The following is a 13184-nucleotide window of genomic DNA, read 5'->3' on the forward strand; positions in this document are numbered from 1 at the left end:
AAAGCTTTCGAATTGAGAATTTCCCATCCGAATCAACCTCGAACCTCCCAAAATTCAATTCCGACCACACGTACAAGTCATAAAAGATGAAGTGAAGCTACGCAAGGTATCAAACTACCTAACGACATGCTAGAGCTTAAAACAACCAATCGGATCGTTACATTCTGCCCCACATAAACATACGTTCGTCCTCGAACGTTCCATGGACAGTTCCAGAGTTGCCTAAAATCACTGTTTAATACCTTGTGCACCAACCCGTGCCACCAAAACCTATATGAGCGTATTTTCTCGAGCCAGACTAAAAATCCTTCCTGCTACCTTAGCCTACAAGCCTTATAACCAAATTCCAACATCCGAAATTCTCTATGAGACCTGATTCTAACATGCGAACACTATATCAATCTCAACCCATTGTACCTAATATGAACATGCACCCATGCTGAAATCACACAATGCACCATATAATTCGTATGCCCATAATAACATCCTCCAACTGTAGAAGCTGCAAATTTACTATCCTGATGCCCGTATTATACCTCATAATGTGCATAAGCCCTGATCTAACCCTCGCGATATTGAAATGATGAGAGCAACCCGTAGAAGCTAATAAAAACTAACAAATCAATAACTCATGGAGTGAGTCCGCTTGACAAGATCCGCTACCTCATTCTGAATTGAATAGTGACATTTCTTCTTTAATATACCTTACATAAATCTGATAGCACTAATTTCAGGTATGATAACCTCGTTTCACCTAGTATAGGCTGCTCAAGCAATAAGCCACCTCAAACACTGACTAAAATCTCATATGACACCATCAATGTACCAACAAGCTACAACTCGAACATGCCACATAAGAAAGAAGGAACTCTAACAAAGAGCCATCCAGTACGTATAACGAATAAAACGGCCAATAGATGCTATAAACCTTTCTCATAGATGAGAAACAAGACACAAAAAAATAAGTCAACCGTACTCAACATCTCACTGTTGCGGCGTGCAACCCGATCCACACATGTTACCATTGCAGCGTGCAACCCGATCTAAACATCATAGTATCGGCATGCCACACGATCCACACATAATAATCAATAAGGAAATACTCATCGAGCCATAACGCTCACACCTATGAAGTGCCCAAATTCAACGACAAGCATACCAAATGCATAAATACGACCCTGGGGAGACGGATAACGTCACACGCTACAAAACTTAAGCATGACTAAGGTGCAATAATCAACAAGCTACACTGAACCACAACACACATGTGAATAATCAAGTCATTTCACAACCCATATGGCATACTATAGTGTTACAGATAATAGATGACGATAGGAATAACATGCAACACCCGAAGACTCCTCCATAATCAATGCTATGCTGAATGAACACAATCCAACCTGATGTAGGAAATACATTCATATTAGATCTATTAGCGGACCTCAAGCCGATTTCGATCATCCCATACTAGGCCAATAACTTTTCAAGGATCTACAATGAACCTATCCATGACACTTAAGAGCAGCCGTCAAATACGAAACAAATTTCCATAGTCCATAACCAAGGGAATAAAGGGGCTATGACATGACACAAATAATACAATTAAAGCATGGTGCGAGTCTAAATTTACTCGGACATAATTAGGAATTCTAGCATACACACGGAGACTTGTCACCTCATACGTGTGTAGCTCCCACAATATGTAGCACATAATAAATATAACACTTACGGTGTAATTTTTCCCTCACAAGGGTAGACAGGAGACTTACCTCGCTCCGATATCCGTAACCGGCTTCAATGCCTTTCTAACACCTCAAACCGATGCCAAACAATCTGAAACTAATCAAACAATGTGCAAATCAATCAAAATATATTCCAATACTCGTAATTTAATAATTAGAAATAAATTCCCAACTCCTCAAGAAAAGTCAATAAAGTCAACCTCCGGGCCCACACGTATGGATTCTAAATATTATAAAAATAATTATTACCCATAATTTATATAGTATATATTTCGAAAATCATCCAATTTTGTTCACGAATTGACTCTCAAATCAAGGATTTACCATCTCATAACTTTGGGGCTTAAAACCCCAATTCTACAATCCAAACACAGATTAAAATGATAACCAACAAAAATAATCATGGAAAAACATCAAAATAAAGGTCAAATATTTACCCCCTTGTTGATATGAGAATTACGCCGTGAAAATCACCTCAAGCGGAGCTCTAGAACTCAAGATATGCTCAAAATACTAAAATGCTCGGTCTGCCCATTTAAAAACTATCCAGGCATTTTTTGTTCTTCACCTTTGCGGGACACTTTCACGTTCGCGAAGAGAAATTTTATGCATTGGAGGTCAACCCAAATTTCCTTCTTCGCATTTGAGGGACTTCCCTCGTGTACGCGAAGAACAAACTCCGCACCAGAAACTAGAAATCTTTCCCGACGTGGAAATGGGCACAACTCTCTCATATGACGTCGAAATTTGATGATTCTTGTTGCTATGGTTCCGTAATTATGATACAAATCTAATGGTTTATTCCAATCATAAACCAAAGGTTATTTGCTCAATATGATATCATTTATGTCCAAAGACACGATGGTGAAATATCAAATAAGAGTGTGATACAACCCAAACACATCTGAAACACACCCAAGGCCCTCGAGACCCTGTCCAATTACACAAACCAGTCCCAAAATATAACACGAACCTACTCAAGGCCTCAAATCACACCAAACAACATAAAAAACTGTGAATCGATGATCAAATCCTTCTTTTAACTTCCAAACATTCAAACTATACTCCTAGCTCTGCTAGGAGGGGGACCCAAAAGGGGGTAGGATTCCTCATGCTATACATGAGAGTGCTCAGGAACATAATCTAAACCAGCACAGGATGGACCATACCATTATTTATACCTCCACTTACCCTCCAGACACTCATACAGGTGAGGAGACGAATATGTATATCAGTAGTTCTGAGGAAGATCAATCAACTATTGTTAAATGACTGGCTAAAGGCAAGGCAAAAGATGCTTCTGATTTTTCCATCAGATACCAAAACCAAAATATAATCCAAGCCAAAAGAAAAGAAGATCAATGAGAAGGAAAAATGAAAAATGGCATCAGTAGAGAAAAATCAAATGCAGGATTCTGATGCCCTATCAAAACCTCAATGATTAGTACACTTATATGGAATGCAAGAGGTATTACGAGCTCAAGAGTTATTGAAAGACTCAGAATCCTAAAGCAACTTTACCAACTATCTCTCATTGCTATCCTTGAACCCTTCCTGGATAACACTTACATCACCAAGCAGCTTCCAATGTCAATGACAAAATTTGGGTATTATGGGATAAAGAATTCACGGCTAAGGTTCTAGATTCTGATAACAGATATCTATGGAGATGAAACATGTAGAGGATGGAATACTTTTAACCTCACATTTATCTATGCCAAATGCAAACCAGTGATGAGGATACCCTTATGGGATATCCTGAGACATAAATCTTCCATATACACCATCCCTTGGTATGTCATAGAGGATTTCAATGTTATAGCATCTATAGAGGAGAAATTTGGGGTATTCCTTATCAAATGAGTAAAAACTTGGATTTTTTTAGCATGATTGAAGATAGTGGTCTGGTGGATCTTGGCTACTATGGTCACAAATACATCTGGTCAAATGGCAGGGGACCAAATTCTATTGTTTGTAATAGACTAGATAGGGGTCTAGTGAATGGTCAAGGGTTGACTGTATTCCCTGCTACTACTGTTTCTCATCTAGTTTCAGCAGGTTCTGATCATAACCCTCTCCTGATGGAGATCAATTTAAGGCAAGAAACGGGCAAAAGATACTTCAAATTCCTCATCTGCTTGGTAAAAAATGACAAATTTATGCCACTAGTGGAGGAGGTATGGAATAGAGAAGTTACAGGCAATCCAATATGGGTCTTGCATTAGAAACTCAAAGCAATTAGAAATGCCTTGAGTATATGGTCCAGACAGGAATATGGAAATATTTTTTAGAAATCCAAACAGTTTGAACAACAAGTCAAAGATGCAGAGGAGACATGGGCACAGAGTAACTCTGAGAATGACAGAATTACACTTCAAGAACTCAAAGCTCAATAACTCAAGTACATGAAACTTGAAGAGTCAATCCTCAAGTAGAAAACTCAGTTACAGTGGTTCAAAGAAGGGGATGAACATTCCAGATACTTTCACAGCTTAATGAAGATCAAGGATGAAGAAGGAAATTGGGTACAAAGTGATGAGGCTATAGGCCAAGCAGCTTGTGACTACTCTCAAGAACTCTTTTATGATCTAGGAGTAATCATCAGAGAAGATATATTCTCATGTATCCCAACCATGATTACCCCTGAAGACAAAAATGCCCTTTCCACATACCCTACAATGAATTAACTAAAAAAAGTAGTCTTCTCCATGAATCCTACAAGTGTTGCAAGGCCTTGATGGTATGAATGGTAAGTTTTATCAAACTTATTAGGAGATCATCAAGTTTGATTTGATGCAGGTTGTATTGTCTTTCTTTGGAGGAAGCACCATGCCTAGATATATGACAAGTGCATGTCTTGTACTACTATCAAAAGTGAAATTTCCTAACTCCCTTACACGATTTAGACTAAGCAGCCTCAGTAATTTTATCAACAAGATCATCTCCAAGATCATTAGTACAAGATTGGCTCCAATTCTTCCCAGAATCATCTCAGCCAATCAGACAGGCTTCGTTAAAGGGAGAAATTTTTTTGAAAACATCATGCTCGCATAGGAAATTGTCCATGGCATCTAAAAGCCTAACATTGGGACCAATGTTGTTATTAAATTAGTCATGGCCAAAGCATATAATAGAGTCTCGTGGAGCTTCACATGTATCATGCTGAGAAGAATGGTATTCTGTGAAAGAATCATTGATATGATATGGAGAACTTTGTCCAACAATTGGTATTTAATCATGATTAATGGCACCAGGTGTAGCTTCTTTCGATCTACTAGGGGTCTAAAATAAGGAGACCCACTAGCTCCTTTCTGTTCATTATTGGAGCTGAACTACTTTCCAAGATGCTCAATAACCTCGACCATGATCAATTTTTTAATGGCTTCTATATGCAAAGGAGAGGACCACAGATTATTCACCTCAGTTGCAGATGACATTATCATATTTACCTCGGGTTGCAGAGTATCACTTCAAAAAATCATGAAGATCTTGAGCAGCTATGAAGAAAGTTCAGGACAAAAAATCAACAAGGATAAAAGCCATTTCATAACTTCACCTGGAGTTTTTCAATCTGCTATCAGAAGGATTAAAGCAGAAATAGGTTTGTCAAAGAGGGAATCTCCTCTAACTTACCTGGTATGTCCTTTGTATATAGGTAGGAAGAGGATCATTTACTTCAATAATCTCACAACTAAGATTGTGGGTAGAATCAAAGGTTGGCATAGAAAAATGTTATCCTATGGTGGCAGGGTTACTTTGATAAAACATGTGACAATTAATAGTAATCCACCTTTTGTCTGCAGTGCCTCCTCCATGAACTGTTATAAAGCAGATTGAGAAATTGACAGCAAACTTCTTCTAGGGTCTAGAAAAGGAAAAATTGAAGTATCATTGGGCTTATTGGCAGAAACTGTCCTATCCAATGAAAGAGGGTGGTCTGAGATTCAGAACAATTGAGGATGTTTGCAAATCAATAGAGCTCAAACAATGGTGGCACCTCAAAAATTCTCAGTCTCTATGGAGCAATTTCCTTAGAGCCAAGTACTATTAAAGGTCCAATCCCATATCCAAAAAATGGGACTCTAGCTAGTCACAAACATGGAAGATGATGATGATTAAAAAAAAGAAGGCTGGGCAAGCTATTCAATGGGGACTTCACTCATGAAACAATCTGTTCTGGTGGGATAATTGGTTAGGAACAAGACCTGTGGTTGACCATAGAATTGGTGGAGGCAGGTCTGATAACATTCATGTTTCCTATTTCTAGAGGGAGGCTCAATAGGATCTTTAGAATCTTAATGAAAATGCCCCATATCACAAGATCTAGGACATCATTCAAACCCATATTCATTTCCAACCTCATATCTTAGATGAAACCATTTGTACACCAACTGTTAGTGGTAAATTTACTCATGCCTCTGTTTGGGAACTCATCATAAAGAGGAAGCAATCTAACTTCTCCAACAGAATGACCTGGCACAAGTAAATTCCTTTTAAATGGTCATTTTGCATGTGGAGAGCTCTTAGAAACAAATTGCCAACTGATGATAGAGTGCTTTTATTTAGCAACCCTGCTGTATCCAGATGTGTCTGCTACACCAGACCTACCAATGAAACTGTGGATCACATTTTCAGCAGAGGTTCTTTTGTCAGCTATGTTTGGAGGAAATATGGTGGCATAGCAGGAATACAAACTGACAACAAGCCTCTCAATATGCTCTTGATGAACTGGTGGATGCAGAAAAGTCATAATGAAGTCCAAAAGTTAATCCTTGACATCATACCTATTATTATCCGCTGGAACATTTGGAAGAACAGATGCAGTGCAAAGTATGAAGGAAAGGCATCATCCATGGCCAGGGTCTTATTCTCTATCAACTCAGATGTTTCAATGTTGCTGAGGACCTATTTCTCTTATGTCTCCTGGCCCTTCAACTGGAATGAACTATACCCAATAGTGGAACAAAGTAAATACCACACCTCTGTCATTCAAGTCATTTGGCAAAGACCTAAAGCACACTTTGTGAAGGTCAAAAATGATGGGAGTGCTTTAAGTAACCCAAGCAGAATAGAGGCAGGGGTTATCATCAGAGATCATACTAGTGAGCTTACCTATGCCATTGCTACTCCCTTTGGAGAAGGTACTAACAATCTTACTGAAGTAGAAGCAGCCATCATAGGAGGGCAATGGTGTTTGGACAATGGATTTCACAAAGTCCACCTTGAGGCAGATCAACTCTCCTTATCCAATAGCTGAATAAAAATGAATCCCACTGGACTCTAAGGATGAAAGTGCAGAAACTTAAGAAACTCAGCTCACAGTGTGATGAATTCAGATCCTCGCATGTGTATAGAGAAGCTAATTGCCCAGTTGATTCCTTATCCAAGTTAAGTCATGAGCTAGGAGCAATAACCCATTTTCATTTCCCATCAGCTCTACCTAACCACATTAGAGGACAGATCATACAAGACTCCATCAACACTTCAAATTTTAGACATAGGGAAACAAGCAAATTTACTGCACCATCACAATCTTCTCATGGATATGGGTAAAATCAGTGCAGCAAGGGGAGCAAACTTGATTGTCCAATTATCCACACCCATGGTCCCATATGATCACAAGCAGAACAAGCACCTTACGGAAATCCTTCTGGAGGAGAGCACTAGTGCAGTTTGGTATACTAACCTTGGTTTTTGTTTTGCAGGTAATACAAGGCCGTGCAAAGTCATCTAGTGGTCTTTCATAGTGTGGTATCAGCAACAGTGTTGCTCAATCTGCTGAAGGATCATCAAAGCACTAAAATAGGTTTCTATAGCTATAAATCCAAAAATTTAATCATACCACCAACCCAAAAGTCCTCCCAATCTCCAACACACTTCACCAGTTACCTATACCCTCCAATATACTGCACCTATGATCAACCAATCCAAACGACTACCCATATTCCTCACCTACAATTGGAAGCCACTCACCTAGTTTGACACCAACAAGATACATCCATCCACCCAACCTCAAACCACCAGTCCATTTCAATTACTCTGTAGAATCAGTCCTTACCCTCACAAATTTCACTCAACCAGCAAGCACACAGATCCCAAAAATCTCAGAAGTCATAAAAACTTGAGAATGACCTCACACTCAACTCTCAACCTTCAAAAGGAACTAAGAGGAGAGAATCAGTGCTGCAAAACAAGAAGCAGAAAAAGCTGCTTTTACACTAACTTTGTTTTCTTTTTTGTAGGTACTTATATATATGCCTTGCTTAACCAATTGACATACCCTCAGTGTGTGGTATCAGTACAATATGTACTCATTCTACTGAGTGCATCTCAATGGCTTCAAGCAGGTCCTAGTTTGACTACCTTAAATAAACAACCTCACACCATACAACTCACAACTCCCCCAGTTAACCTTTGCCTTTTCATGCTCTTTCGCACTACAATGAGGAAACAATAAGGCAATACTTGGAGCTAGACTTTCTCAACTCAGAATGTACAATAGGAATCCCAACATGTAGAACACTGTAATCCTCTGTAATTCACTAATGCAGAACTAGTACATGCTATAGGACACCAACATTCCAGCCATCATCAACTGGAACATCAACATAGTTGCAGTAGCTTCAGCTTCAAACCAAATGGACACCAACAGATGCCACCATCCTCCTGACTTCTTACTGCTAACCAATTTGTTTATTTTTGCGGGTACCATGTTCAATGATATGTCTTAACATGATGTTCTCAGATTATGGTATTAGCATAATTTGTGCTCAATCTACTGAGAGCATGTCAAAGGCTCAAGGAATGTTAGTTCCTGAATATCACATGCTTGTGCATGCATTTAGCAGGTACCCAACAGGACACACCTAGGGGTCCAAACCTAGTTGCCCTACAATGCTTTCTGATCAGCCCTCATATGCAGAACTTACATACTATAACAGCCTCTTCACAAAGGGTGATGTGTGTGAGAGATCTGCATCAGCTCCCAGAACCTACCATCTTAACTTGTTTGTTTCACTACCTCCTGGATCAAAGTAACCAACAACTGCTCATTCTCTTCTATCAAGAACAATCATGTAGAAGCAGCAATCTCAATCATCTACATGGGCTCTTTTGATAATTATATTCAACTTGGCTTTCTCTGGCCTTATTGTCAAAACAAAGTTGAAGATAGTTACTTATGCAATCATCAACATTTTGTCATTCTCCATAGGGAGATTCTACTGTAGACATAGGTCTTATTGTATATGGATTGATGCACTTTCAACTCAACCATATAATAGATATAGGTTCACTTGTGCGATTTTTTATAGTTGACCTAGGCTCACTTAATCAAGTTTTTGTATACCCAATTGCCTATCATTTATGGATAGGCAATTGGCACATCACTATAGGTCTAACATCACATAGTCTACAGGATCCATTTGGTTGTCAAGTTAGGATGACCAAGTGTGTATCCACCATATTCTCGGAGGTAAGGTTTATATCCCCCTCCTTTGTTGTAATCTATCTTGCATTTATGAAAATTAATCCTAGGCACAATGCCTAGTGGATTGCCAAAAAAACATTCAAACTTTGATGAACACATCCGAATTACACTTAAACATTCTGGAATGACACCAAACTTTACGTACAAGTCATAAATCACGATACGAACATATTCCTAGGCTCAGAATCCAGAACGGAAACACCAAAGTCCACTTCAAACCAAACATAGAAAATTCTAAAACCTTCGAATTGCCAACTTTCCACAATAAACGCTGAAATGCTCCCGGACCACCCGATACTCAACTAGAACATACGCCTAAGTCCAAAATAATCATACAAATCTATTGGAACCTTAAAATCTTAATTCTCAGGTCGTTTACTCAAAATTCAAACCTTGGTCAACTCTTCCAACTTAAAGCTTTCGAATTGAGAATTTTTCACCTGAATCAACTCTGAACCTCCCGAAATTCAATTCTGACCACACGTACAAGTCATAAAGCATGAAGTGAAGCTACTCAAGGTCTCAAACCACCGAACTACATGTTAGAGCTCAAAACAACCAATCGGGTCGTTACAATTTAATTATTGTATAAATGTGAGATAAAATAACAACAAGGATGCAACAAAGTGTGACAAGATAGTAAAACTTAGGTAAATAAGTAGTAAATAATAAAGGAGTTTAGAGGAAGAGGATTGGACTCTAGTATTTGGACCTCAAAGAGGTAGGCCCAGTAGTAATAGGGACAACGACAGCTGACTTCGAATTCCCAGAGACATAGCAATGCTGGACTTGGGCCTGAGTTGCTCAAGAACTCAGCAGGCCCAAGCAAATGTACATGTTCAAAACAAAAAAAGTTCATTAGATACATATTCTGCATGTTCAAGTACCAAAATATAACAAACTATCAATACTCAAATACCATGCGAACTTATACTAACGTGGTGGTTATATATTGTAAGTAATTTCCATTGAAAACCTTTCATTTTCATTAAATATGATACCCAAAGAGAATAACAGGTGTCAATGGATTAAGGGCTAAGGAGAGATTTCCGCTCAAGGTCAATGCCCCCTTTAAATCCCCCGACACTTCAAAGTTCCCAAGAGTCTTAAGGCCCAGGGCAATGCTTGTGTCGGGAAGAGCAACCCAACCTAGAGTTAAATTCTACTCCCAAATACTCCTAACCACTAACGAAACATTTTTCCTCATAGGTTTAAGTGCCAATAAGGCTCCTTCAATGTAAACCAACTACACTAATACTCGCTACCACATAAGTATACTTCTCACTTGATAGAATAACATAAGGATAAAGAAACAGTTTCATTTTATAACTACATTTCCAACATTAATAAGACACATACTAAACAATTCTGAAGGTCAGGTTTCAAACACATACGGAGACAGAGACACTACAGTATTACTGCTAAAGAGCCCAAACACTTGAGATCATATTTTAAGGATAGATAAAGAGCACACGGTTCAGATATGCAGCAACCCAAAAATATAGATACCTCTGTCCTAGTAGGCTAACCACATATTGATTAGCTTAGGTCTTGCCACTAGCAGATGTATAGATTAACAATAATACTTGAAACTTTTAAAAGCATCAACAAGGATTCATACAAACAGTCATAATCATCAACTTCTACATGTGTTATTAAAGATACCTGAACTTGATTAGGACCTTTAGCATGACTACAAGTTTATAGATTCAAACATGGAATTCCTAAAGGTGCTTAACAGGATCAAAGGTTATCAAACCTACTTCATTTGTAATTGATGGCAAAAACACATTTTCATAAGAACACTAATCTTATATTGAAATAGGTAAACTACTATGTCCAAGTAGTAGCAATAAGAAGTTCTCTTAGGACTTACATATCAGATTCAGTTCAGGTTAGCAGGGAAAGAGAGGGCAGGGAAAGAGAGGATTGAGTGCAATTTCAAAACAAAGTACAGGAACATGAGATCATGAAGACAAACAGGCATACATACAACATTTTAAATCAACTACACATATATACTTTAAATAAGGTTATGATCTTACACAGACAGGGTAAGTTTTCACCTATTATGAGACCAAATCAGCAATGTCATAAAGGATATTAAAGACAAGGAAAGTATTGTACCAAACAGGTTTAACTCAGCTATACAGACTAAGATTTACATCTAAACATGTGGCAGTTATGTTCAGCTTGAAAACAATTATCACTCAACCATGACAAACATAGCTATAAGCTACTATTATGACAAGATAACTTGATCATAACAGGATATATGCAGAAGGATTATTGATATTCATAAAGGTTCACTTTAATAAGACTGTTTCATATAGAGGAACCTAGAGATGTAACTAATAGTTAGGTACAGATGTAAACTCTCATAGAAAGGACTCATAAGCTGCTTTTATAGTTGGCAAACACTTACATAAATAAGGAAATCATTTAAACATTTAAAATTCAAATGCTTCAGCTAAATGGTGGAGGATTAAACTATGATCTTTCAGTTTTGTTCTAGTTAGAATTATCAAACAACAATCTCGACTACAGAACAATAGAATGCATGTAATAGTGTTGTAGAGATAGAGATCACAACAAAATCATTGAAATAAAACATGAAGTCTAGGAAAGCGTAAGAAGTCATTAAGGCACATTAAAGAAACTTAATCATGTTCTATTTGAAATCAGAATGAAAGTCATTAAGGTCACATAGCAACTTAATCAATACCAATTAAAGATATTCAAAAGTATGGAAAATAACCACAAATTAACAACACATATTATGAACTGAAAATAACATCTACACACTGATGACGAACATCATAAACGAGCACAATCAATAAAAAGATAACAACATGTTCGTGATACTTGAATAAAACAATCAAAAGAGAAAAGTTGGAGGTTTACTAACGTTCTCTAGGTCAACAGACCAAATAGAGATTTTTTCTAATTGCATAGAACACAAAACTTCAAGCTTGAGCAGTAAAAGCACTCAGAAACAAAGAGAAAAAATCAGAAATCAGTAAGGAAACCCAAATTTTATTAAAATTTTAGGGTTACTTTGTTTTTGCATTAGTTCTGGTCTTGTAGGTGAGAGCATTGAAGGCTCCTTTTATAGTGGCATTCAATGACTCCAGGGTTCAACAAGATTCAAAATGATAGTGGAAGATGACTATGAGACGATGATGATAGCAAAGAGGGTAAAATTAGAGTGAATCGGAGTGAATCTGAATGAGTGTGAGGGAAAAATGAATGAGACTCTTACCTAAGTGCACGACAACCGTTACAAGTGAAGAATCCAATAAGGATCAGAGGTCCAGAGGTCATTGCATTTGACCTCTGATTCAGAAGAATCATCATGAGAATCTCATGTGTGCTCTTATTTGGTCGCAGCATACGAAAATTTGAGGACCTGAGTTTTCATCTTTGTGTTTGGGTTAGAAGACTAGAGATTTTGAATCTCTAGGACAAAATAGGAAAGCAACGACAAGAATCATGGATAAGGAAGCATAAGGAATGATTCTAGGTCAAGATTTGTGGCCTTGCACAAATTTGTGCTAGGTTTGTGGTTGATTCCTTTATGGCAGGTCGAGAGAGTTTAGAGAGGAAAAGGAAAGAGAAGGGTGAAGTCAATAGGAAATGATTCTAGGGTTTTAGAGATTTTGGGGAGGGGGGATGTCTCTAGGTTAAACTTAGGAGATCAAATCTGGGCTGTTGATTTTTCAGATAAACGGTCCTGATAATTTGAGATTAAACGTGTTTATGGGCGAAATTTGAGAGTCGTTAGATCCCTTGGTTTCAACGGCAAAGATTAAGCTCACTTGGGCTATTAAAATTAAAGGAAAATGGAGACAAATTCAAAGCTGGTGATCTTTGGGATGGACGGCTTGGATCAGTTGTGTTTGTTATATAAGTGATTGAAAACGATGACATGGCACGCTGTGATTGGTTCAAAT

At 37.9% G+C, this 13184-nt stretch overlaps 2 protein-coding genes across 2 annotated transcripts in view; both read left to right on the top strand.

Moving 5' to 3' along the window:
- LOC138887242 (uncharacterized) overlaps nt 1-4429 on the top strand; it is a 36602-nt gene extending 32173 nt beyond the window's left edge. Inside the window, exons 2-3 of the mRNA XM_070168966.1 lie at nt 3628-3919; nt 4178-4429. Coding sequence (XP_070025067.1) covers nt 3628-3919; nt 4178-4429 — 544 coding nt within the window. The remainder of the gene's footprint in view (nt 1-3627; nt 3920-4177) is intronic.
- A 1823-nt stretch (nt 4430-6252) lies between these two features.
- On the top strand, nt 6253-6999 carry LOC138887243 (uncharacterized). The gene has a single exon (XM_070168967.1). It carries the CDS (start codon nt 6253-6255, stop codon nt 6997-6999), a length of 747 nt encoding a protein of 248 aa, XP_070025068.1.
- Nucleotides 7000-13184: the final 6185 nt, after the last annotated feature.

The sequence above is a fragment of the Nicotiana sylvestris genome, chromosome 3 (assembly GCF_000393655.2).
Source record: "Nicotiana sylvestris chromosome 3, ASM39365v2, whole genome shotgun sequence".
Classification (NCBI taxonomy): Eukaryota; Viridiplantae; Streptophyta; class Magnoliopsida; order Solanales; family Solanaceae; genus Nicotiana; species Nicotiana sylvestris.

Excerpts from the sequence above, each read along its gene's own strand:
- LOC138887243 (XM_070168967.1), top strand. The coding sequence starts at position 6,253 with ATGTGGAGAGCTCTTAGAAACAAATTGCCAACTGATGATAGAGTGCTT.